This window comes from Pyrus communis, chromosome 3, assembly GCF_041283825.1.
Source record: "Pyrus communis isolate YQ-2024b chromosome 3, ASM4128382v1, whole genome shotgun sequence".
NCBI lineage: Eukaryota > Viridiplantae > Streptophyta > Magnoliopsida > Rosales > Rosaceae > Pyrus > Pyrus communis.
The window spans coordinates 25,894,181-25,922,028 of record NC_142567.1 but is presented as its reverse complement, the minus strand read 5'-3'; the positions used below and the strand labels follow the sequence as shown (position 1 = coordinate 25,922,028).

At 37.4% G+C, this 27,848-nt stretch overlaps 2 protein-coding genes and 1 pseudogene across 3 annotated transcripts; 2 read left to right on the top strand and 1 right to left on the bottom strand.

Annotated features, from left to right (window-relative positions):
- Positions 1–128: 128 nt before the first annotated feature.
- Positions 129–9,432, bottom strand: LOC137714238 (putative disease resistance protein At1g50180; annotated as a pseudogene). Its single transcript, XR_015960396.1, has 6 exons — positions 8,819–9,432; positions 8,220–8,251; positions 5,941–5,964; positions 5,180–5,691; positions 680–2,444; positions 129–515 (listed from the first exon to the last, which is right to left on the bottom strand). The product of XR_015960396.1 is annotated as a putative disease resistance protein At1g50180 (transcript).
- A 3,090-nt stretch (positions 9,433–12,522) lies between these two features.
- Positions 12,523–14,339, top strand: LOC137716381 (dehydrodolichyl diphosphate synthase 2). Its single transcript, XM_068455827.2, has 3 exons — positions 12,523–13,144; positions 13,270–13,337; positions 13,733–14,339. Exons 1-3 carry the CDS (start codon positions 12,698–12,700, stop codon positions 14,178–14,180), a joined length of 963 nt encoding a protein of 320 aa, XP_068311928.2. The 5' UTR covers positions 12,523–12,697; the 3' UTR covers positions 14,181–14,339.
- An 8,246-nt stretch (positions 14,340–22,585) lies between these two features.
- Positions 22,586–25,355, top strand: LOC137714162 (cis-prenyltransferase 4, chloroplastic). The gene is made up of 3 exons (XM_068453440.2): positions 22,586–23,168; positions 24,609–24,676; positions 24,817–25,355. Exons 1-3 carry the CDS (start codon positions 22,740–22,742, stop codon positions 25,268–25,270), a joined length of 951 nt encoding a protein of 316 aa, XP_068309541.2. The 5' UTR covers positions 22,586–22,739; the 3' UTR covers positions 25,271–25,355.
- Positions 25,356–27,848: the final 2,493 nt, after the last annotated feature.

Below are 27,848 nucleotides of genomic sequence, written 5' to 3'. Positions count from 1 at the left end.
TCTTTCTCTCCATACCAAGGGGCAAGGGGGTCTCGTGACGGCGTCGTTTCGACTCTTTAGAGTATATATACTATATACTTTAGAGTATATAAAAATATGTAAATTAAATTTACAAGTAAAACTGGAAATATAAAATGTTAAAATCCCTTAAAAATACAGAATATACAATCATAGAATGCATAATTATTTATGTACAAACGTAGATTAAACCACATATATTGTGAAACATAAACAATTAAATACTATTAGACTGCGAGCATTCAATTCAAAACCGATTGGCAATGGATGAAGAGGCTCACAATCATTCAAATTATTATCCATAACTTTTATTCGACTATTTCCTGAGAAGCAGCTGATCATCACGAGCTATATGTTTAATATAACAAATCAACAAAGAAATAAAAGATGTTTCATACACAACTGGTAGAAGAACAGAGTCAATCTCTCACACAGCATCCGCCGTAGATTCCTCAGAACTGAACTGCTCCCAATCCGGCCGCTTGTTTCGCTCGGATCTTTGAAAACAAAGAAAGAAAAATGAAAGAAACAATGATGAGTTCGTAGAATTTTAAGTTGAGAACTAGTTAGCTGCACTAGAGAATTCAAGTTGATGCAACACATGTATGCCATTGCCATCTTCGATTATTAACAGATTAATATTAGCCGACGGAGTTTGTACCTTATTTTGTGAGATGGAGGCATCTGCTAATCAGTATCGTTCACTGTCCAAGTTAACAGAAGCAACATGTTTGATCTTGTCAAAATCCTTTCCTCCTTTCCGAAGTGCACTACAGAATTCACGGGGCATCCTGATGCTCAATTCCTCGAGTTTTCCAATGTATCGAAGCCCATCTGGAACTTCCTTCAACTGTGGGCACCATATAACTTGCAATCTGCGGAGGCAATTCATGGCTCCTTGTTCCACCCTCCACTCCTTTAGTTGAGATATCATAGAAATGGAAAGAAATTCGAGACAAGGAAAGCCTTGTTTGGAGAAGACAAGTATTGGATTCTCCAAAGTGACGTCCTGAAGCGTAAGAAATTTCAAATGCGGCAGCTGCTCTAGTAGTTTTATGTGCTCGTCCATGCAAGAAGCTCTGTAAAGCTTTATCTTGGTCAGGTTTGGATAGTCCAGGAGGTCTTTCGGTAACTCTGCAATTCGCCCTTGAAGTTTTAGCTTGTATATATTACGACAGCTTAGTAGAATCCTTACCAAAACCTCTACCTTAGTTGAAGATCTCAGAGACAGAGACAGAGACTGAACATGGTTGGATCGTATGCTTTCAGAATCAATGATTTTCATCCCATATTTCAGTTTTACTATAACGATGGACATTTTCCTAAGACTGGCCAATCCAGTAAGATCACTCAAACCACTATCATAGTTCGAAACATTGACTAATGTCTGCAAATTTCCAAGAGTAGCCAATGGCAAGACTCTCTTCTCCGCTTCTCTGAACCATATAGCTGGTAAATATAAATGTCTCAATTGTCCCAAATGTCGAATCACATTGTGCAGATTTCTGAGACGCCTTTTCCTGCCAAAGCCCAAACAACGTAAATCTAGAGTTTGCAAACATACCAACTTAGACATAGATGATGGAAATCGTGTTACGAAACAACCATTGAGACTAAAAAACCTCAAGTGCACTAGATTCCCAATTGTGCTCGGTAACTCTACTTTTCTTTCAAACTCTTACAAACTCAAAACTCTAAGCAATTTGAAATCCTGGAACCTTGGTCGAATTGGTTTTCCTTGCAAAATCACTCCTCGGTATTCTGACGTAAAGTATAACAAAGACCTAAGTTGAGCATCCGTTGGGGGAGTTAATATGTCACGTATTTTGTCTAAATAGATGACATTTCTTCGAACTTTACCACTTGGTGATACTGGGGTTTCCCTGGCAAAAGAATCTGAAATATGGACGAAATTCTCATGTTTCGCCTTTAACAAGCACAAATCTCGCATAAGATCATGGAGGCGACAAGATTTAATCTTATTGGTTGAACCGCGATGTCCAACTTGAACCATACATCTTATGATCAACTCGTTTAAGCAATTGTATGCTACATCTTCCAACAAGTCTCCAGATGCTGAATAGATAAAACCTTCTGCAATCCACAATTGAATCAATCTTTTCATCGGTATCTCACGATCTTCGGGAAAATGACCCAAAAGCACGGTTTTAAATGATATGGTAAGCTCTCATAGCTCAATGCCAATACACGTGAGGTACCTTCACTATTTTCACCTTTGTACCGTGATTCAAGGTCTGTGCCTCTCCCTATATATGCGCCAACATTCTTTTGCACAGTCTTCCAATCTTCAACTGTTTCTTTTCTAGCTAGAAGTCCTGCAAGCACGACGATAGCCAAGGGCAAACCCGCGCAATGTTTAAGCATCTCCTCCCCTAGTTTTTCCTTCTTTCTATCGTCTTCCGAATCTGGTTAAAGAAAAGAAATTCCGAATAAATTAACTACATTTGCCATATATTGCAAAACATACAACACTTAATATGACATTCCAAAAGTATGCACGCTTGCTAGTAACAAATGTCCATCTGCCCTTCAGTAAATATTGATTGATCTTCACTACATTAACACTAACAGTGCAACTGACTGACTGGAGAAATGCATCGAGTGACGCCTAGACGTACACTTTTTCAGTTAAACAGAATGTTCAGTTTGTTAGGAATTGGTTCGTCAATTTCTATTTTGTTTAGGATTGTATTAGGAAAGCTAATGTGCACATATTCTTGTCCTACAAGGTGATAGGAGCATATTTATGCGACTTTGTTATCTTATTTCTTTGCATTTACTTAGTTAATTTCCATTTATTATAGTTATTTAGTTTATTTTCGTATTATTGTAGGTTCAATTGGTGAAGATGACAATAAACGGCCAAAATGAGCAATTTGGAGTAGTTTTGGACTTGGATTGGATAGCATGTGAATGGAGCATAAGGATGGACATTTTTGGTGTTTAAATGATGCTAAAAATGTGCTACAAATCTGGAAGAATTAGATTAAGGCTTAGAAGACAAGGAATCAGTTGAAAACAAGGAGATCTTATCCAACATTATCTTATCTTATCCCATATTATCCAAACATTATCCTATTTAATCCAGCACTATCTAAACTCATCTCCAGCTGCAATAGAAGTCCTTATCCTATTCTAAATCCTTCCCATCTAAATTTAGGAGTCCTTATCATGTTTTACAATGCATATCTGATTCTAGAAGTCCTAAAATCATGCAAATTACCTAATCCTTCTTCTCTTAGAATTGTGATGTGCCCTATCCTTGTCCTCCAAGGATTGGTGCCGTGAACCCTACCCTATAAATACACACTTTGTGATGCAATTTTCAGGGGGAGATATAGAGAGCTTTACAGAGAAAATCAGAAAAATAACTTTGTGCCATAGCTTTGCAAGGAAGGAAGGAGAAGAAGAGCTTTGTGCTATGACCTGCTATCTAAGACCACTGGAGTGCTGGAGCATTTCTGAGTTCTTTCCATCCTTATATTTAGTTCAATGTTTAAATTAGATTGGTTTTGTTTAATTGCAACATGTGAAACTAATTTCGTTTTAGTTAGAGGTGAATTCAAAGCCATGAACATATATGTGATATGAATTGATTTCCTCCAGTTATTATTCCGTAAAACATGAATGCGATTTACTTATCTGTTTGATTGATAACTTATTCTTGTATGTTGATTAAGGATGTATACTTAGTTTGCATGCATGAATATGCTCTTAAAATATAAGGAAATTTCACCTAATAGTTATGAACTTATATTTATAAGTAGTGGAAATCACTAGTCATGATTGTGTTAAGTGAATCCATGGCAGGAGTATCATGCAGTTCATAGTTACGAATGCCTTGTCAATGTTTATGATTTTCATAGAACTTAATGATCTTTGATATGTATCTATATCATGTAGTTCATATAGGGAACTTGATAAGAATAATTTGATTGTGTCGCTGAGTCCAATTCAATGAAATTAGGAAAATCTGAGAGTTAATTTGTACAGTTCACAATTGATATGGGGCATTGTTATTCATGGTTTATAGGAATAATAACTGGAAATGGATTTGTATGCATATGTGTCATGTGTGGAGAATGACCCTCTAGCTAGCCTTTCACTCCTTTAATTCACCCAATTTCGTGCAGCCTTTAGTTTGTTTCTGCAACCTACTTAGTTTTAGTTAAAATTCGTCAAAACAAACCCCCCCCCCCACTTCATGTTTTGAGTCAATTTAATTAGATTTTCGTCCAAATCACCTCTTAGTGCTTGTTTTGAGTTATTTGAGTCAGTTTAGTTTGTTTTGAGTCAGTTTAAGTTTAGTTTTCTATTTTTGAGTCTAGTTTAGTGATTTAAAGTTTAATTTGTGTCAATTAGCAGCCCTCATAATCCCTGCCTAGAACGATCCCTACTTTCACATACTACAACTATCAAAAAGAGGGTTTAATTTGTGTGTTAGTTTATATCACATCACAAGGTTAAGAAAGTATTAAGTTTTCTTATACAATTAGATTAGGAATCCTAGAAGCAAAATTGGAATAGGCAGGAAAATGTATTTTCCAATCCCATATAGAATAGGAAACCTAATAGAAAATAGGCATGTAAACCACACCGTATAGTTATAAACATGGTGCGGCAAGGCTGAAAACCAGGCAGAAAAACAGAGACAGCCAAGAGAGGAGAAAGAGGTTAGTTATAGGGTTTGTAAAAGTACTATGTACTTTATTGTTAATCAAAGAAGCCATGGTTTCTCTACCCAGAGAAATCACAACTAGACGTAGGCAAAAATATGCCAAATCAATAAAAATCTTGTGTTTTACTTGTATTCTTTAATTTGCCAAGTTTAGTCTATTGCGTGTTACATCAAAAAGCAAGATCCAGAAGAAAGTCAGAATTATAACACAGTTTTAGCTTTGTATCCTTATGATTATAAAACCTAATGCTAATACATTTATGAGTAGTTTGAAAATTTTCTTCTCACCATGAATGACATGATATGCACAACACAAAATATAATTAGCAGTTTAAGAAAATATCTGTGCATAAATTCTAGATTTTTGTTTCAATGCACTGCCAAATGGAGTAACGTAATATCTAACAATGCTCGGTTGATTAATACGAAAAGTAAAGATGAAGAGGTTGGTTGAGAAAATACTTGTGTTATCTCTTCCAAACGTTACTATCTTCTTGAATAGTTCCCAGCTTTCAGCATCATTCAGGGGCCGAATTTGGTGCAAGTAAACACTTTCATGCGCCTCCGAAACAACTTCTTTGTTGCGAGTGGTGATGAGTCCTCGACTTCCTGTTCCCTCGTTCATTGGAAATCCAGCTCTCAAAGATTTCCATGCATCACGAGTCCACATGTCATCAAGAACCACTAAACATTTCTTCTTTCGTTGCAGTACACAAAGCTCCCCTGCAATTTCATCCGTCTCCATTTTTTCAATTTTGTCCTTGTCGGCATCAGATGTAAGTTGAACCAAAATTTTCTTCCACACATCTTCCTTTCGAAATTGTTGAGTTACACATACCCAAGCAAAACAATCAAATTCAGCCCTAACATCCTTATGATTATTAAGATGTTTTGCAAGGGTGGTCTTCCCCAAACCGCCCATCCCCCAAATAGAAACAACTAGTAATAGAGCCCGCGCGTTGCTGCGGGTTTTAAAAGTTCATAAAACATGTATAAAGTTGTATTTCAATAGTAGAAAACGATAGTAGGCAAGAGAAGCAAAGAGCTAGGTGCATAACAAAGCTTCAGTAATGCATAAATGATTTCATCAAATGTAAAGGAAAGGATTGCTAACTACTAAGACATGCAACTAACACAAAAACAGTTACTCTTGAGCTTACAATTATGATTGTTGTTTGATCGAGATTATTCAGCTCAATCTGCTTTGTTCATCTATTTCTTACGCTTTCTGTGTTGATCTCTCAACCCTGAAAGGAATAACAATATCAATACAAAAACAGTCAAACATAGCCACAGAAGCCAAACAACAACAATCTCTCATATCCTCCACCCAAAAACACATAGAAAGAAAAAGGAAGAATATGTACGTGTTTTCTCCTCTTCTCTTTTCCTCCTAAAGATACTCACAATGGATATCATTGACAGTGATAATATATTATTGTTTCTTTGGTCAAATGTAATCTAATATTATCAATTGGTAGTTAGTTCTAAAACATTGTTTTTGCAAAAAAAATGAAAAAAGAATGTTGTAGAAAGATGGATCAGATATATTTGGTTTGGTGTCTCTATGTAATATAGAGATATAATGTAAAAATAAAAATGAGTCAGCATTAGTACGTTAGAATCAAACTATTCAGATTTCCATACAAAACAAAACCATATGGACCCCATTTTTGTACAATAACTCGCAGATGCTGTAAAATACGTCTAATACAGGGCAAATAAATACTGATAAAAAATTGTCAAATGATAAATACAGGCTTCTCTAAATAAGCCCATGCAACTACACACATAGAAATAAATCGATAATAAGAATATAAATATGTATACCATGCCTTGAAAACAATGAATAAATTAAATCATCATCTTGACAATTATAAAGAAAACCAACTATATGATTAACAAAAATTAAGCCTAAAAAGAAACGCAGGACATAAAGATCTATTATAAATTGTCGCTTACATCAGAAACAAATGTTAATTTATTCAAAATCAAACATGGAAAATATATATATATATATATATATATATATATATATATATATATGGAAAGAAGAGAATAGATAATAAGCGCGAACAAATTTTGTTCAGATTATTAATTCATATTGCATATCATAGGTCACAAATTGAAACCAAATGATATCATTAAAGAATACCTTTTGTATTAAGTCTTTATATTGATTGCCAACAAAATGGCCTTGTTTTTTTTTTTTTTTATCCTTTCTCAACCCAAAGTAGAACCACCAAACCCTGTAATGAAACAAAATATTGTTCATAGAAAATTCCAAAAATTTAATTAGATTTAACCAATACAGTCCTAAACCTATTTAATCTAAAAAATATAAAAAGAATTTTGTACATTACAAAATCAATCAAATCATATAATCTCAAACATTTTATTCATACCTTTTTTATTGTCTTTATACCGATCACCAACAACCTTTATATATTTTTACTCAATCTTTGAAGGCGAATTTTTATAAAAACCTGCAATCATGACCAAAAAAAAAATTAATATCACAAAGATAGAAAAAAATTGCAGCCTTGAATATTTATAACATCAAGAGAAGGACCACACAAAGATAAGATTGATCAACAAAGATACATTTGTCCACCAAAGTCCAATAAAATACATTTAGAAAAGCTGTTCAGTTTTTACACTTATTGATCAAATGGACTTTAAAAACGAATTCAAATGAACTAAACGGAAAAGAATAACAAAAATTATTGTAAAAAAAAAAAAAATGAATTTAAGCATATTAAGACCATGCACTGACTAACTCTTGACTAAATCATCAACACTCTAAATACGAATAAATAAATGTGCAAGTAGAGGTGTAAAGTAGAGGATCCCATAATTGTCCCAATGTTAATTTCATGAGTAGTTTACGAAGACATGTGAGGACAATAATTACTTTGTCAACTGATTTAAACAATGAGATTCCAAAAAAGACAACCCCGTAGGAGACACACTATAGTTTCTGCCCACCACAGAGCTTAATCTCTGTCCACACACTATCCATACCCCTTACTGAATCAAAACCCCTAAATCGAACTGATCACAAAACTGGATTACTGCTCTTACTCTGTTAGACATACCCACACTTATCAATTTACACATAAATTTCAATTCTGAATCATTGGGGTTTCCAAAAAATTCCACAGAAATGCAAAAGTAGACAAATAAACTGAAACAAAATTATGTGCACTGGGGAATCAAGACTCACCCAAAATTGCTATCCAATGCCCTACAATTGAGAACACGTTTACAAAGCCTTTCAAAGGCTCATATTCAACTTTCACATGCAAAGACTCTAAGCTCCAATTGTTATTTCTCAACTCTAGTTACTTCAGCTGCATAACAGAAAGAAAAAAAAAATATTTAACTATAATTAACTAATCTGATTTAAGATTAATAAAAAAAAAAGTCGGAAATTTCAGCTTTAAAATTACATCTCAGGCTGGAAGTCGAATAAAAAACGTAGAATTTCAAAACTCCTCACCTTAATGTCAGAAACCCGAAAAACCGGATCTCCTGAAACCAAAAAGAAAACCAAATTAAATCTGAGGCCAAAATTCCCAAAATCACAACCAAAAAATTTAAATGAAAAACCCGTTTATAAATCCAAATTTACACTCCCAAGCACATAACATTCAAAGCCCATACCAAATCGGCAGCAGGAAACGCGATCCGCTCCAAATTTTCTGCAAATCGAGACCAAACTGACTATTTTTTAGCAAGCGAGCGTTGTCGTCTGCAGCCTCCGACAAAAGGATCTAAACAAATTTTACTGACTTAACCATTTTTTGGAAAAAGCCGAGACACAGAGAGAACTCGAGATGGGAGAGCAAGGCCAGGATTGAGAGAAGGTTTGTGAGACAGAGATAGAATTGGAAAGAAGAGTCCAGAAAAGAGAAAAGTTGTAGTCCACGAAGAAAGGATACCCTCTTCCGAAATCATCGACGACGAATGCGTGGCAAAGGAGGGTAGCGATGCCATTTCACTGTAGCAAAGATGGCAAAAAATTGACTTAACAAACGAATTGAGGGGCATTTTGGTCCGCACACTGCTCTAGAACAGTAACCAGAAGTTTGGGTTTTAGTATATATAAATTTGGTAATTTTTTTTAACCAAATTTTCGGCCAACAGGTCAATCTCTTCCTTTAACTCAACAAAATGATGTTCAACAACATGAGAATAAGTTAACCGATAATCTTGTTGCCTCTCAAAAGAAGTAGCACTTAAACTCCCCCCTATTTGCCTTGCTATGCTATAACCTTCTAAGCTCGATTTCAGCTTAGAAAGTTTGGTCGCAATGTTCTCAATCTCCGACCCTATCTTGTGACGATTAATTCCTTCACTCAAGATACAAGCATACCTTTTCAGAACAAGCTTCATACTTCTTTTCCTCCTAGCAGCCACTTTCAAGACAAAGGATTCAATGATGTCCTCCAGATCATAAGCAGCATCTCTAATAATACCAACCCAAATACGTACTAATTCATCATCTCCTTGTTTTGCATCTGCATCTTTCAGGTAGCCCCGCATCAAGTAGAGTTCGATCTGTGCATGCTCAAACTGATCACTGACTCCCCTCAAGGACTTGGCTTGGTTCACAAGGAGGCTTTTGAAGCCTTCGAGCACCATAGAAACGATCGCCTCAGCCATATTTCTGATGTATCTGATCTTCACCAAAAGAAAAAGAAAACTAAAGGAAGCTTCTTTTTTGTATTTTTTCTCTTATGTATTTATGATTGATATGAGTGGAAAAGTACTCTCTTCCCTTCCATTTATATAGTGTCAATATATTCTCTTCCCATCACATACAAGTAACGTATATGATGCCTATTAACTCATCAGAGAAGGAATCTGAGGTTGGCTTGAGTGATTCGTCGCATGGATTGCTACCATGGAGTTCGAACTTTGATGGATTGGAAACCCTCCCAAGTAAAATACGTGATGTGCTTGAGTGATTCGTCGCGTGGATTGCTAGCTACTATGGAGTTCGAACTTAGATGGATTGGAAACCCTCCCAAGTAAAGTACGTGATGTGCATTGATTCATAAGTAAAGTAACCTTTGGCTTTGGTTTTATCCTCTAAATTGAATTCAATGTGTAACACATTGTCGCTCCTCAACTTTTATGCACACTTCTTGTTAGTAAATTGTAGAAGAAGGCACTATGTGCAAACTAGTTGAACACTATTGCGAGACCGGTGAAGATTACTTGTTAGTGAAGCATTGGCACTCGGTTTTTGTTCTCAAAACAAAAGCCAAACTAACAACAAAATCTGTAGCTTTGATTTTCAATCTAACTTAGTCAATTAGTGCATAGTGTAGTGACAAAAATGTACCTCGAGGTACAGTTTAAGGATCAATCAATCAACAAGCCAATCTAATTCAACATGTAATCATGAAACAATGAAAAAGAATGCATGTTTTTTAACTATTTTGTTTTTAGTTTCCGGTTTTCCTTTTACGTATTAGATATTTAGAGAAAGTATGAAAAAAACTGTTAAAATGTAAATATGAAATAGTTATCAAACGAGCTCGAAAAAGTAAAGGAGCTTACTTTGCAAACTTTTTTTAGGCTAAGAGTAATGGGTGGGTGCTTTCCATTTCCTTCTTTTCATCCAGAACCTTCTCCACTTTCGCTTCATTTTCTCTCTCCGACGCACCGCCTTTAGCAACGCCATTCTTCTGGTTTGTGGGGCCTTTAGCTACGCACGTGAGGTCAGAATTAAGGGGTAAATATGAGAAATTAAATGAAAAAAAATTGTATAAATGATCCCTCAATTTTAATCAAATAATCCAATTGATTGGAGAAATGGTCCCTCAGCTTTAATCCAATTGGAGCAATGATTCTTCCAACATGACTCGTTTTGAAAGAAGTTATGATAAAATTGATGGAAGGACCATAACTGCATGTTTTGAGGTGTTAAGGGACCATTGATCATGAATTTTTAATTGAGGGGTCATTGCTCTAATTTGGTTAAAGTTAAGAGATAATTACTACAATTTCCTCTATTTACAAATTACAAAAATAAAGTTTTCATTAAACATCAACGCTATGGTTGCCACCCATTTGTTTCCACATGATGCTTCGGGTTTTCATTGTGAATCTACAAACAATATGAGAAACTAAGTAGAGAGTAATAGTAATAACATGAGTACCTTCAAAGTAGACAATTTGCCCATAGCAACACTTTTACTCGTAAATTAAGTATTTTGTCAATTCAAGCTAATAGTTTGTGATCATGTTTATGAAATAAGTAAATTGTGATACTATACCTTAATCCTATTCTTCAACTTTTTTTCAGTTTGAGTGAGGTGTGATGGTTGTAGAACTGTTACGAAATCAGCTTTTAGATATATTTCAAACTAATGTAATAATATGTACTGCAGTACATAACTTAAAAACAAGAAAAAAAAATTATTATACCTTATTGAGGAGAAATGTATGGTTACGATTAATCTTCTTCCTGCTGTAGCATAATTGTGCAGTTAATAATCATGTGTTTTGTATAACTCTAAATAATTAATCGGTAAACACATTATAAAGAAGATAAAATATTGTGAAAGATATATAGGCATGATAAGTAGGATTATACCTAATTCGTTGAACTTTTTTGTAGGTTCGTATTATGTAAGGAGTAGTTGTAGTATTCATTTATGCTAAAGCATTTTTCATTTATGTAATTGAATTACATTGGGCAACGATTGTGACATGATTGGTGATATGCTTCTCAATTACAACACTAAATTTAAATGATTTAGACCTAATCTGGCGGGAGTATTGATTTTTTTTTTGTCACTTACACTCGCATTAGGAACAAGAAAGTGATTTGAGTGGGTTGGTTTGTCCATTTTCTGGGATGGTAATGGATTGAAAAAACTCTAACCCGAGCCTATTAAATTGACCAACGAATTAAAGTTCAACCCAACCAACACATTCAATGTCCACCCATATTGTCACCAATTCATTTTTTTTTTTTTCAAATTAACGAACTAATGTATTCCCTCACTAATTCTCATTTCAATCATATTGATTACACATTGTTTAGGTTAGATGGCCTTGCTGTCTATCACTAGTTGATTTCATGCCTTAATAATTTTTTTTTTTTTTTTGAAAAGAGGATTAGCTGGGGGTTTTCTCAGGCAGTTTACTTTTTTAGGAGCCAAGTAAACTTACAGAGACATTTCAGTCTCCCATTAACCACCATCGTGTTAATAGTTTTCAATAATGTTATATTGTCTAGCCTAGGAATCAATAATGGTAAAACAAACCCTTTTTTATCCAGATACAAACTTAGAACCTCTCCAACTATTACAAATGGTGCGCCTTAATGACTTGAAACGGCCGCATAAAAAATTTGTACACAACATTAAAAGAGAAATTAGTCAAACGAGCTGAAATAATTAGTTCTTAATATATAATCGATATATAATAGTTACATTGTTAATATTTTAATCGATGTGTTGTTTATAACTAATTTCTTTTCTGAATAGTGCTATGGAGATAACATTTTCAACCATTTTTGTGTACTATATCATTGTAACAAATGACGCATACGACCAACATCTAATCAAATATATTTATTAATTGATGTGACATATACACAACATTCGACCTGTCAAGTAATACACTCATGTGGTACAAAAATTAATCTCACTAATATATTTCTTTCCATTAATTCAACAACTAGAATCTTTTTTTTTTTTTTGGAGAACACAACTAGAATTTTATTTCATATCATTTTAACCTGTTTTTCAAATTAAAATGTCAGCATACACCAAATATTATTCAAAGGTTTGGATAGTCCGAAGCAGCGCGGGTCATACATTAGGGTCAATTTAAACGGGTCTCCTCTGCACGACTGTCGTCTATCAAAACCAACAGCGCCGCCGCCCTACGCAGCCGAGGCAGCGGCGGCACAAGAACAACTACTTCACAGTCTAAATCAAATCCCTATCCCGGATAATGCTATCCCTCCGCTTCCCTGTTCCAATCCAGAACGCTCTCACGCCCTCCAATCCCAGATTCTCGCGCAATCAAACACCCAGAAGAATCCGATCACATTCGCGCCTCTCCAATTCTCTCTCTCTTCATTGTGCAACCGCAACCGATGCGGTTGTTCACAGGGAAGAGAGCAGAGAGCAATTTAATGACCGATTTGCCCCTTGTGTACACTTTCCGCCGGAAGACGAGCCGTTGCCGGCAGGCCTACGGAGAGAGTTGATGCCAAGACACGTGGCCATGATCATGGACGGCAACGTGAGGTGGGAGAGGCGGAGAGGGCTGCCGGCCGGGTCGGGTCACGAGGCGGGTGCGCAGTCGCTGAGAGGGCTCGTTGAGTTGTGCTGTAAATGGGGAATTAGGGTTCTCACTGTGTTCGCGTTTTCTTTTGATAATTGGAGTCGGCCAAAGGTCAGTTGTTCAAAACTCAGAAGCAAGAAAAGTGCTTTCTGATGTGAAGTGCTTTTTGTTGTTGTTGTTTTGGTGTTGTGTTTCTTTTTGGAACTATGGAATTATTTGGCTTGGTTATAATGTAGGTGGAGGTTGAATTTCTGCTGGATTTGTTTGAGAAGATGATTAGCTCCGAAATCGACGATTTTGCAAGGTAGCACATTTATGTTCGAATTCAACGTTATTTGTTTGAATTCATCACATTTCTGCATAGGTTTTGTTGGGATGTGCTGCAACTTGAAATGTTTGTCCCATTTTTTGTGAGCTTTGAAACTGGTTTTACTTCCTAGGGATTTTTATTGCACTAAAAACTTGAACTGCACATTTTCGTGGTAGACTGGCCGAAAACTCCTAACCTGAACTGGTTCCGGTGAACCTAATTGTATATTGCCTTGTTATGGTGTTAATCGTTAGAATGTATTCGTTGAAAAACTCTCTGGCAAGTTGAGACCTGCTAGATTGAATGGGTGGCCGGTGTACTCAATCTCAATGAGGTACTGAGTTACACTGTGTTAAAACATCTGATTTGGTTTCTATTTGCTTTGACAGCGAAGGTATTCGAATATCAATCATTGGGGATTCGTCAAAGCTCCCTAACCCTTTACCAAAACTGATAAGTGATGCGGAGGAGAGAACGAAAGAGAACTCTAGACTCCAACTAATTGTGGCAGTGAGCTACAGCGGAAAATATGATGTTGTGCAAGCGTGCAAAAGTATTTCTCAAAAGGTAAAAGATGGCGTTGTTGAAGTGGACGATATCAATGAAAGCCTCGTTGAACAAGAACTAGAAACTAACTGTACCGAGTTTCCCTACCCTGATCTGCTAATACGAACAAGTGGCGAACTCAGAGTCAGTAACTTCTTGCTGTGGCAGTTGGCCTACACGGAACTTTTCTTTGCATCGGCACTTTGGCCCGATTTTGGCAAGTCTGAGTTTGTGGAGGCCTTGGTTTCCTTTCAGCAGAGGCAGAGGCGTTATGGTGGAAGAGATCCCTAAGTGACGAATTTGTATTTCCCTTCAGCAGTGGTGTGTAAATATCAGCATCATATGCTGGTTGCACATGTAATGAATATTCTTTCTTGATCTAATTGTCTCAGTCCCTGTATCAGTAGTTGCATCAAATATTTATGAATCTATGTAGCTGGTTGTTTCCTAGTTATGGCTTCACCAACGGTAAATTAGTGTCATCATGGTCATAGAATGAATCGTTCATACTCTGTAATTCTATTGTTTCTCCATATCTTCTCTTTCATCTGATTATTTCAGACGGGCCGAGAACCCACTCCAACAACACTGATACTGTTTCCACTTAACTACCTGCACAATCCTCAAGTATGGGGCTTTATCACAAAAGACCTCGGTGTTAGTTAGAGTGGGGTAATTCTATTTAAAGTGTTTTCTCTCTTCCCTCTTGACCGATGTGGAACAATGGGTGTTCCAACATTAATTTTACCCGGGTTTGTCCATGAGCAGATAGCATGAAGACTTTGTTTTGCAGGAGCAAGAAGATTACGTAAAAGCATGATCTCTCGCTCAAATGGTAAGGCAAACAAATCAGCAGTTTGCCGTAAACATTACTTTTCAAGTCCATTTTGCGTTATCTCTATAAGTAATTATCGCACCGCATTGAAGCACAGTTGTGGACTTCCTATTTGATTGATTGCACGGTTGGTGCTCGTAGCTATGATTTTATTCGTCACATTGTAAAGTGAATATTCATGACACTTTGTTCACAAGGATATATTTTATAGCAATTGGTTTGGGCTGAACAGTTGTACTGCTAGCAAATTGCTCGAAATTATCGGTTTCACTTACCAATTGCATAATGTAGGTGCAAGGAAGATTATAGTACACAACTCTAACACAAGTGTAGAATTTTCTATAACAAAACATTTTCTTGATCATTCAAGCCTAGGTCAACCGACTTGACTTTTTCAAATTGCCGACAATAGCTTGCTAGAATTGTCTGCATATTCAAGTATGCACCGGTCACCTCCAATATTACATGCTAGAATCTTCTCGAACAGTTCCATGCACGTTTGAACTAGAATAATCTAGTTTTTTTGTCTGATTGATCTTAATAGGCAGGCGTTGATCTTTAACAGTGCATTGATAATTACTTATTTGAAGAATGTAGTGTCGTCTATTACTTATTTTGCATCATGTTTGATTACGAACAGCCTCATGCACAATGTCGTGGAGGTTCCTGAGTAGCATGAACACCGGATTGTATAACCGAATTCTATTTGGTCATGTAGTTGATCTCTTCATTTACGTCGTGTTTGGCACACCGTATAAGGGATCAAATAGGACCAATAGTACGAACCCAACTGTTTGGTGTCCTCTCGTACTAAATAGTCGTTGGATTAATTTAAGCAGTCAGATAGGATAGTCGGGTATACACCTTCTTAATAAACCATTCGAAAAGGAGTGGATTATTAATCCGGTTCCCTTTCCTCCAAGTGGCTGCGATCCTAACGGTGCTCATGGCGATTGGCTGGTAGTGACCACCACCGGCGTTGACTGAGATGAACATCTTCTTCTTTGTTTCCCCTCCCTCTATTCTTCCCCCTCCTTCCCACAAATCCCAAAACTCAATTCCTCAGCCGGCCACCATGAACCCCCACCACCAGGAGGTTCCATCCAACCACCCAGAACAAGACTCTTCTCTCCATGCATCTTCTTATGGCTACCGGATATCCCTCCCTCTTGTTCGCCGCTGCATCTCCAACCCCTACAAACAAAGCCCAGGATGTTAATTTTTTTTTTTCTTTCCCTCACTGCCTTTTGAGTTTATTTCAGTTTTTTTTTATTTTTTTTATTTTATTGTAAGTTTAATTTTTATTTTAAGTTTGATTCCTCTTATCTGATATAATACCAAACACAGAATAAATAATACGGTTATTAGTTCGATACTGCACCAAACGCCGACTAATTTAGTCAGTACTATCCGGTAGCTATTTATCTTATTCGACAGAAATAATCAGTACAGTTCGAGCCGCCAAACGATGCTTAATCCTGGCATCCTGCATTCGTTTGAGAGAGGCCTTTTTTTTGTAATTCCATCAGTCTTTGCACCGATCCATTTAACTTGGTTTGCACAAAACACCATGCTCCAGGTAAGATTGCAGATCATGGACAAGAGCAAGGATACTTGTTCCCCAAGGGATGTGGCTTTGATTATGTCTTTTTTCTTATGGTTTGTAATGATACGATAAAATCATCAGTATGAGAAGCAGCCACTCTGGTCCAGAACGTCTTTCTGCTAGAGTTGGCCGAAATATGTACTCGAATGTGGCTACGGTATCAGATTACTTGGAGAAAAATGAAAATGGATGAAACCGACGAGGGGCATCCCCTTCCTTTCCTGCTGCAGAAGCATCCATGATTGAACAATAATGTGGTGGATAGCGGTCCCTCACAAGGGAGATGTTACTAATACAGTACAGTTAGGTGTGGACTTTGTGTTGGTATTCAAAGGAGTTTGCTAACTCAATACCAAAATATGTGGGTGATAAGTTTACAAACTCTATCACACCTCTCACTTTCACTCTCAATAAAATTGGACAAAGAAATAGAGAAAGGAGGGAAGCAACAAGCTTTGAAAAACACTTGGACTTTGATATATGAAAAGAGAGTTTACAAACTCAATAGCTTACAAGCTGAAAATGAGAATGGGAAATGGGATTTGGATGATATACTCTAAGGCTTAGCAAGATGGCCTATTTATACAAAAACTGAAAAAAATAAACAATCCAACAATACATATAATGAATGATGGTGTTCCACATCTTTACACCCTTTCAAACACATGCAGCAACTTTGATAGTTGGCATACACATGCATTGCATCATGGTAGGTTGTAATACCTTCCTTTCGGCTAACACATGGAGGAAACTTTAGTCTTTAAAGTTACAACATGTGTGGATACAACCTGTAAAGAAACTAACAGCCATCAGCAACCTTTTACAGCCTGTTTTGAGTTGAATTTCCAACACACCCCCTCAAATCAAAACGCCTTCATGCCTAGCATTTCACGCAATAACCTTAATGGTTCAACTGGCAGTGGCTTAGTGAAGATGTCAGCCACTTGTTCCTTTGTGTGACAATAGACAAGCTCAATTGTCTTTTGTTTCACATGATCCCTTAGAAAATGGAACCTAGTATCAATGTGCTTGCTCCTTCTATGTTGAACTGGATTCTTTGCAAGTTTGATTGCATATATATTATCCACATGAATCAAGGTCGATTCTTCTTGTGAATGACACACTGATTTCAACAGATTCCTTAACCATATTGCCTCACACACGGTTGAGGCTACAGCTACATACTCGGCTTCACATGATGACAAAGCAACAATTGATTGCTTCTTTGAAGTCCATGAGAAAGCTGTTGATCCTAGAAAAAACACATAGCCAGTTGTGCTTTTCCTTTCATCTTGGTCACCTCCCCAATCACTATCTGAATAACCAAATAATTTTGCATCTTCACCAAAATTATAAAATAGACCATAGTTTAGAGTACCTCTTATGTACCTCAAAATTCTCTTGGCGGCCAGCCAATGAGACTCCCTTGGTGTTTCCATGTATCGACTCACAAGTCCAATACCATAAACTATATCAGGTCTTGTGATTGTAAGGTACCTTAGGCTTCCAACCAAGCTTTTGTACACGGTTGAGTTTACAAACTCACATTCTCCTTCCTTGGACAGCTTCAATCCTGTTGCAACTGGAGTGTTGACAATATTGCTCTTGTCCATATTGAACTTCTCCAATATATCTCTCATGTACTTTTGTTGAGAGATGTAGATACCGTCACTTTCTTGCTTCACCTTTATGCCAAGAAAGTATGACATTAATCCATTGTCAGTCATCTCGAATTCACTGAACATGGATTGCTTGAACTCATAGAACATTGCTTCATTGTTTCCTGTAAACAACAAGTCATCTACATAGAGACAAATAATTAAAAACTCCCCTTTTTCACCGTTCTTCATGTAAACTGAATGCTCGTATGGACATTTCTGAAATCCATTTTGGTGAAGGTAGTTGTCAATCCTTGAGTTCCAAGCTCGTGGTGCTTGCTTGAGGCCATACAAAGCTTTCTTCAAACGATACACCTTATCTTTTTTTTCCTTATACTTGGAAGCCTTCTGGTTGTTCCACGTACACTTCTTCCTCAAGAACTCCATTAAGGAAGGCTGACTTGACATCTAATTGATAAATTTTCCATTTATGCTGAGCGGCAAGAGAGATTAGTAATCTTACTGTGTCAAGTCTTGCAACTGGAGCATAGACTTCATCATAGTCCACTCCATATTTCTGTTTGTAGCCCTTTGCTACAAGCCTTGATTTGTACCGATCTACACTTCCATCTGCAGTGCGTTTAATCTTGTACACTCACTTAACACCAATAGCCTTCTGATTTGGTGGAAGCTTTGTCAACTCCCAAGTGTCATTCTTCTCGATGGCATGGATCTCTTCTTCCATGGCTTTCTTCCAACAATTTTCTTCCACAGCTTCATTGAATGAGAGAGGCTCATGGTCTGCATAGAAGCAGAAAAAATTGGTTTCTTCTTCTTCTTGTCCATAAATCTCTGTGAGACTCCTTAACCTCACTGGAGTTGAGGAGCTGCTTTCCTCACTAGATGTAGGACCACTCCTTGCAATTCTGTGCACTGGAGTTGTTGTGATTGTTTGAGCAGGTTGTTGCTCAACAGGTGGTACAACTTCTGGTTCTTCAAAATTAGTGGAGACGATCTTCTTTTTACTGACTTCTTTGTTGTTCCACATCCATGCCTCTTCCTCACTGAAGATGACATCTCTACTAACCACTAGTTTGCCAGTTAGTGGGTTGTAGAGCTTATACGCCTTGGACTCTTCACTATAGCCCACAAACACACACTTCTCACCTCTATCATCAAGTTTCCTCCTCTTGGCTTCTGGAACTTGAGCATATGCAACACACCCAAAAATTCTTAGGTGTGTAACATTCGGCTTGTATCCACTCTAAGCCTCTTGTGGTGTCATTCTCTTGACACTTTTTGTTGGACATCGATTCAACAAATAAATCGAACAAGCTACAGCTTCTGCCCATAACTCTTTTGGCAAATTCTTCTCCTTAAGCATGGACCTTGTCATGTCAAGGATGGTTCGATTCTTTCTTTCGGCTATCCCATTTTGCTGTGGGGTATAGGCAGCAGTAAGTTGATGCCTAATTCCTTGCTCCTTGCAGTATGCTTGGAAAGCATTGGAGGTGTACTCTCCACCTCTATATGATCTCACAGCCACAAGCTTGTGGTTACTTTCAGCCTCTGTGAGTGCCTTGAACTCCTTGAAGATTTTTAGGGCAGCCGACTTCTCCTTGAGAAAATAGACCCAAGTCTTTCTACTGAAATCATCAATGAAGGTAATAAAATACCTATTACCTCCATAAGACATGGGATCCAATGGACCACATATATCTGTGTGCACCAACTGCAGTGGTGCCTTTGCTCTCCATGTATCACCAACAGGGAACGATAGTCGTGCTTGCTTGCCAAGCACACAACCTTCACATACTTGGCGTGTGGCTTCAATTTGGGGTAGATCACGAACCATTCCTCCACTTGACAGCAACTTTAGGCCATTGAAATGAAGATGGCCAAATCGAAGATGCCATTTCCATGACTCATCTTCCATTACACCGATGTTGCAGCTTCCAATCTTTGTGTTCAAATTCAACGGAAACATCTGGTTCTTTGACATTCGAACACGTGCAATAAGCTTTCTCCTTGCATTCCTGAGAGTGAGAAGCATGTTCTCCATATGTATAATGTACCCTTTCTGGAACAGTTGACCAATGCTCAGAATGTTGCTCTTCATACCTGGTATGTAGTAGGTATCGGAGATGTATTCTTCTCTACCATCATTCTGGATGATCTTGATCTTCCCTTTGCCTTCAACTGGCAACTTTGAGGAGTCACCAAGACTTACAGATCCATAGGCCCCATCTTTGAGTTCGGCAAAAAACTCTTTCTTTCCACACATGTGATTGCTTGCACCAGAGTCCAAATACCAAACATCTTGTTGGCTACTGGAATCATGGTGTGCTAGCAAGACTGTAAGTTCTTCATCAGTATTTCCACTTGATTCTGCCATGTTGACATGCTCACCATTTTTATGTGAACATTCATTAGCATAATGTCCATATTGCTTACAGTTGTAACACTGGATATGCGTCTTTCCTCGAGTAGATCTCCACTCCTGAGACTGACCTTGATTTTGTGCATAGCCTCGACCTCTTCCTCGGGCTCGTCCTCGGCTACGGTTGGATGAACTCCCACGACGTGAGTTCCATTGCCCACGACCTTTATTTGGTTTGTCAATATTCAACTTTGACTCCAAAGCTTGCTCTAGCGTTGTGGGGCTTGCATTCTTATGAATGCGTTGCTCGTGAACTAGAAGGGATCCTAGTAGCTCCTCTGCACTCATCACCTCCAAATCCTTGGATTCCTCAATGGCAGTCACCACATGCTCAAACTTAGATGTGAGTGACCGGAGTATCTTCTCCACAACTCGTACTTCATCGAGTCTTTCGCCATTTCTCCTCATCTGATTTACTATCACAATGAGCCTTGAGTGATAGTCGGAGATGCTCTCCCCTTCATTCATGTGAGCAGTTTCAAAATCTGCTCGAAGTGACTGTAACCTCACTTTCTTAACTCGATCTACTCCTTTGTAGATTGTACTGAGTGTATCCCATACTTGCTTGCTCGTTGTTGCTTCTGCAACCTTCTCGAACGTTGAATCTTCTAATCCTTGATATAGAAGATACAACGCCTTTTGGTCCTTTTTTCGTAAGTCCCTGAGAGTGCTACTTTGTTCTGCAGTATATGCAGCTTCTTGCGTGGCAGTAGGTACAACATACCCACCACTGACAACTTCCCACAACTCTTGTGATCCAAACAAAGCTTTGAATTGGATACACCATATTTCATAATTTTCTTTCTTCAATACGAGAACTTGGAGTTGCACTAGATTTGACGCCATAGCCGCTGCACTTGCCAGAAAGGTATTCTGGCTCTGATACCAATTGTTGGTATTCAAAGGAGTTTGCTAACTCAATACCAAAATATGTGGGTGATAAGTTTACAAACTCTATCACACCTCTCACTTTCACTCTCAATAAAATTGGACAAAGAAATAGAGAAAGGAGGGAAGCAACAAGCTTTGAAAAACACTTGGACTTTGATATATGAAAAGAGAGTTTACAAACTCAATAGCTTACAAGCTGAAAATGAGAATGGGAAATGGGATTTGGATGATATACTCTAAGGCTTAGCAAGATGGCCTATTTATACAAAAACTAAAAAAATAAACAATCCAACAATACATATAATGAATGATGGTGTTCCACATCTTTACACCCTTTCAAACACATGCAGCAACTTTGATAGTTGGCATACACATGCATTGCATCATGGCAGGTTGTAATACCTTCCTTTCGGCTAACACATGGAGGAAACTTTAGTCTTTAAAGTTGCAGCATGTGTGGATACAACCTGTAAAGAAACTAACAGCCATCAGCAACCTTTTACAGCCTGTTTTGAGTTAAATTTCCAACACTTTGTTTATTATTCTCTTGCCATTTGGTCAGGTACGTTGAAGGTTGAAGAAGAAAGTGGGTGAGATGCGAAGGGCAGTTGGATGAGATATTGGTTGCACTTGTAGTCTGTTATGTGGTTGTCCTACGTGAGGACGGCTAGATGAATACAACAAAGAAAGTAATTCAAACTCCCGGCTTATCTCTTTGCACCCATGCTCTTGGTTCTAAGTTCTAAGTTCTAACCACATGATCAAATAAATCAACGGTAAATTAAGAGTACAAAACAAGAAGGGAGTACATAGGACAAAAGAGATAGTGAACACCATTTCGCACGCAAAAATCCAATAAACATGTCTACGGCCACTTCTTATCAGATGAAGGAAGACGGATTCTTGATCGTATCTTTTGATCTCAAGGAGTTATATTGCAATGGCGTATTTGATGGTATTGTATATAAAACCACGACTGCATGTAAGAGTGGGCACTACAGAGAGACGTGAAAACACCCGGTCTCAATCCGGCATCAATTTTTAACTCAAAACAACTACAAGGGTAGTGCATAGCTCCCATCAGATACAAGTTACAATTCGGAAAGACGTGGAACATATAAAATGTACCTAACCAACATCATAATTCATAAATATCGTTCGTTACCAACAATTAATCAAAACATTAAGAGCTCTTAAATGAGCATCAATGTTGTGCAGATGAGTTGGTGGGTGTCTCCCCTCTAGGCCACTGTTCGAGACCGCCACGGCCCCAATTTTTCATCAACACAGCAATATATGGGTCCCACCAATAATATTTTTTGTACTTTATAGCGTGAGAAAATTTCCAGAAAAACTACAAATTGTAATAATTCTCTCGCTAAATTGGCCTCTGCGTACGATTGTCCGAGTGTCTTCCAACTCTGCGAGGCTTAACGTTCAAACTCACGGAGGAGACGACGACGTAACAGTCCGCAGCATCATGTTCCTATCCCTGAGCTCTCCTATCCCAATCGAGAACGCCCTCATTCCCTTCAAACCGAGATCCTCCCGCTCCCAAACACTCAGAATCCGAGCACATCCACTCCCCTCAAATCCACTATCTCTTCCTCGCTCAGCAGCAGCTGCTGCGGCTTTCAAGGAAGAGACGAGACAGTTTGCCCCTGGCGGAGACTTCCCGCTAGACGAGGAGTCGCTGCCCGCGGGTCTCCGGCGAGATTTGATGCCGAGGCACGTGGCGGTGATCATGGACGGTAACGTGAGGTGGGAGAAGCGGAGAGGGTTGCCGGCTGGGTCGGGTCATCAGGCCGGTGTACGGTCGGTGAGAGAGCTCATTGAGATGAGCTCCAAATGGGGGATTGGAGTTCTCACTGTTTTTGCCTTTTCGTATGATAATTGGAATCGGTCCAAGGTCAGTAGTTCTCAAGCTTAGAAAGTGCTTACTTTACATTTTTGGTTGAAAGACGCGATGTATTCATGATCTGCACTTTTAGCGTTGTATGTTGGAGGTTTTAAGTTCAGATCTTGTAAAATGCCAACTTCAATACGAAGTGTTTGTTTGATAGAGTTCAACTAAAGACAGCGGTGGATCCAGGAGTTTAACATCGGGTGGTTATAATCAAAGTACGCTAGTCAAGTGATGAACTAGGGTCTAGCACCTATACGTCTAGATGGGATGTAGCGGACTAGGTGAAATTAAGTAAACTTATTATATATCATACAAATAAGTGTCTATTTACACTTAAAAAACTATACTTTGTGTTGAGAATTTGAGTTTATTATTTTAATTAAGTTTATTATTTAACATATTACATACAAAAATATCATAATTTTTGCTTTAGTATTTTAATGAATTTGATAATATGATATAAAAGTTCAAGTGATTACGAGTTTGTTGTACCTTATGAAATAGTTTTCAGTTATTGTATGAATTTATAGTGAATTTTAAAAGAAATAAAGGTGTCAAACATATGGTATAAAAGGTATTGGTTGAGTAATGCACCATCCCTTTATCAATTAAAATGTCTGGTGGCACAACCTGATAAGAAAAATTTAACAAAAAAAAAAGAAAGGGAGTTGGTCATGTGAGAAATGGAGAGAGAAATTCTTTCTTCTTCATCAGAACCAAGGTCTAAGAATAGCAAAGCCATGGTGGTCTTTCTTCTTGATTCAAAACTTATGTTGCACAATATCTGCACAACTATGATGGTCTTCTCTGTTCCACAACCTGCCCGTTGGGTGCTCATCGAAGATGACAAGCGCGTATTTGGACTTTCGGGTGGTCCCATGACCATCCCTGGTCCATACATGCATCCACCTCTTACTAGAGTATCGAACCTAGAAACCTAGTAGTTAGCCTGGAAAGCTAGAGTGTTTTTCACGAAGTCTAGGTTGTTGTAGAGGGATTGAGCATTCCCTTGAACGCAATGAGAAGATCTAGGGTAGAAAGTAGCTCCCCAATTACTCAATGAAAGTCTTGCATGGGGAGTACGGTCGTAAGATTGAAACTCAAAGGAAATTGACGTTTTACTTTTGATTTTCTTTGAAAATTTGAAACTTGTTTGGTACTACTTTGTGTTTTTTAAAACTAAAAAGTGAAAACTACTTCTTTGAGTTTTCTTTAATTTTTTTTTTTTTTAAACTAAAGTATTTACCAAACTTGTGTTCAGTTGAAAACTAAAAACTAAAACTGAATCAAACGGTCCCTAAATTATTATGTCAAGTCGCTTTAGTTAAATCTCCCACCATTGTGTTTAAAAAAAAAATTTACTTTTTAAAAAAGCACGAATTTTGTTTTTGGTTGTTCTGTATTTCTTTGGAAATGTTTAGTGATTTGGTTTTGGTTGTGTAGATGGAGGTTGGATTTTTGATGACATTGTTCGAGAAGATTATTACCGCCGAAATCGACAATTTGGCAAGGTAGCACCATTTCTTGTTTTTTTTTTTTTTTTTTTTTTTTTGGTTCTAATTTAACGTTACATTTTTGAATTCATCATATTCATAATCAAAATCAAAATACATAGTTGGTATGCTAAACTAATTTCCTTTTGTTTCGACAGGGACGGTGTCCGAATATCGATCATCGGAGATTCATCAAAGCTCCCAAATTCTTTACAAAAAGTGATAAGTGACGCGGAGGAGACAACGAAAGACAACTCTAGGCTCCACCTTATTGTGGCAGTGAGCTACAGCGGAAAATACGACGTTGTGCAAGCATGCAAAAGTATTTGTCATAAGGTAAGAGATGGCCTTGTTCAGGTGGACGATATCAATGAAAGCCTTGTCGAGCAAGAACTCGAAACTAACTGTACCGAGTTTCCCTACCCTGATCTTCTCATACGAACTGGGGGCGATATTCGAGTCAGCAACTTCTTGCTGTGGCAGTTGGCCTACACCGAACTTTTCTTTGTATCTGCTCTTTGGCCTGATTTCGGGAAAGCTGAGTTTGAGGAGGCTTTGACTTCGTTTCAGCGGAGGCAGAGGCGTTACGGTGGAAGATCAAGAGGTTTATGAGTGTTCTGAAGTTGCTAATCTGCTTCTGTTTTGCAGTTGTATTCCGCATGGTGCAATAAAATGTTGTATTATGTGACTGACTCAATACATACATGCATGCATACATACATACATACATATATATATATACACATACATAGATATATATATATATATATATATATATATATATATATATATATATCACCATCAAGTGGTGGATGTGTTATCTAATGAATAAGTTGGTTTGCGGAACCACCATGCAGATCATTAACAAGAACAAGGATACTTGTGCTCCTAGATACGTACGTGGTTCTTGATTATGTCTAGCAGCAGGTTAACCGAAGATATTCCATTTGCCTGGATTTAGCATTCATATGGAAACCCAGAAATCTTAAGGCCTTAATCCGTAATTAGAGAACCTAATTTCTTATGCTTCCAAGTCATGGTGATTGTTGATGCACAATATCGGGTCGATTTTGCACAACTTAGATCTGACTGTAAATCACGTACATAAGAACACAATGATATATCTTGATTCACCCAAGTTGGAGCTACGTCACATTGATGTAGATCCGGTTTCACTATGTAAAATGAGAGTTACATTGTACATAGAGGCTTGGCTAGCTAGGTTTTGCCATCCTCCTAAAGTGAGGGTGATGATCCCTTAGGTATCGTTTGGTATGCAGACGGGACGGGACGGGACGGAACGGAATGGGACGGGACAGGACGGAACGGAATGGAGCGGGAGCAAAGATGCCCTCTGATGGAAACAAGGAGGAAGAAGAAGGAGACGGAGAGGTTATAATTTTGTGTTCCACGGATGTGGAACGAGTCGTTCCAGGGAGGTGAGGTGGAACGGAAATTCACCCAAAACTCGTCCCGTGGAATAGCTCGTTCCACCCGTTTTAGGTGCACCAAATGTGGGACGGAACGTCTTGTCCCACTTTGTTCCGTCCCATCCCACGTACCAAACGGTACCTTATATAGAACAAAGGTTTCTCTCACAACTTACATGCTTCCTGGGCCAAGTAGTGAGACCTAAATATTGAGGCGCACTTTATGGTACACCAAGTTTAGGGTTTGTCATTCCCTTAAAGTGAGGGTGAGTGATCTTTTTATAGAACAAGGGTTTTTCTCCGCTCTTACATACTTCATAGGCTAAATATTGAGTCCCAATCAAGATACTAATTTACATTTATATTTTAGAAGATTTGAGTTGTACTACTGTATTAATAATGATTTTTTGTTTTTGTTTTGTAAAAAATGTGAATGCTTGAGTGAGAAAAACTTTTTTATCACATGTGCAATGCATTGTTGAGTGTCACATGAGGAGAGAGAGGAGAGGAAGGTGCATTGCACAAGTTAGATAATGTTTAAAGGAGATGTCAAAATTTTTAACAAATAATATTCTCTATATTAAGGGTTGGGGAAGTGAGCTAAGCTTCATAATGGGCTAGCAACAATATGGTTTAAATTCGCCTTTGGCGAGAATCGAACCTCAAACCTCTCATTTACAAATGAAGATAAATATCATTAGATCGTAGTACTAAATGGCTCAGGAGATGTCAAATTAAAATGTTAATTATTTTTTACAGTTATAAAGTTTTTTATTACAACCAAGATGTTAAATTAAAATACTTTTTAGTTATTTATAAAATCAAATGGATCAAAACTTACTAATAAATTAATCAATAAGTGACGAAAAATAAAGAAACATGTGGACCATCATTAAAATAAAACAAAAAAAATTGATGTTGCCTTCAAATTTGGTTGTAAAGTGGAAAATGTCATTCCAGGTAGAATTTTGAATCTCCTTTAGAACCAGAAAACCCCTTTTTTTTGTCAAAAACAATCTACGTAAGATTTTGATATTTCATTTAGAGATGCTTTTAGTATCTTTTTAGCGAGTAACACAGTAAAAGAGATCTCTAAATATTCCAAGTAGGCCGCTCAGACAATCTTCAAACAACATAGGGCTGAAGAGTGACAAACTATGTAGAAACTCTGGTCTTCTTTATGCGAGGTTTGGCCCAAACATTTACTCGAACGTTGCAACGTTATCAGATCAATGAGCCAAAGAGGAGAAAAAATAAAAAGAAAAACTAATGAAAATGATTTGAAAATTTTAAGTTTTAATCAAAAAGATAAAAAAGTGTTGTAAATAAATAATACCATGAGTGGTTTTTTAGAGTAAAAATGTTATTTTTGTTAAAAATGAACAATACCAAAAATGTTTCGTTAAAATTTCTAAAACAAAATGAATAGCAACAAATCTGCCAGGAACGCTCCCTACCTGCTACAGAAACATGATCAAATCTGTACTAAAACGCAGTGCATTTCCAAAGATAATGATTGAATAATAATGTGGTGGATAGCAGTCCGAAATACGGGAGAAGATTCTAAAAAAGTAAAATATTAGAGGTAGGTGTGGACTTTGTGTTTTGATTTTAACCAAGGATGTTCACTTTGCTTGGATTTAGTATTTGGAAAATTTAAGGTCTTAATCCTTAACTAAATAACCTAATTTGGCTTCGATCTAATCCTGAAATATTGTAGGTTAATTTCTATTAGGAAACTATTATTAGCATTTCAAAAA

Coding starts and splice junctions, on each gene's coding strand:
- LOC137716381 (XM_068455827.2), top strand. CDS start 12,698: ATGCTATCCCTCCGCTTCCCTGTTCCAATCCAGAACGCTCTCACGCCC. Junction 13,145..13,269: donor ATAATTGGAGTCGGCCAAAG/GTCAGTTGTTCA, acceptor GTTATAATGTAG/GTGGAGGTTGAATTTCTGCT. Junction 13,338..13,732: donor GAAATCGACGATTTTGCAAG/GTAGCACATTTA, acceptor TTGCTTTGACAG/CGAAGGTATTCGAATATCAA.
- LOC137714162 (XM_068453440.2), top strand. CDS start 22,740: ATGTTCCTATCCCTGAGCTCTCCTATCCCAATCGAGAACGCCCTCATT. Junction 23,169..24,608: donor ATAATTGGAATCGGTCCAAG/GTCAGTAGTTCT, acceptor TTGGTTGTGTAG/ATGGAGGTTGGATTTTTGAT. Junction 24,677..24,816: donor GAAATCGACAATTTGGCAAG/GTAGCACCATTT, acceptor TTGTTTCGACAG/GGACGGTGTCCGAATATCGA.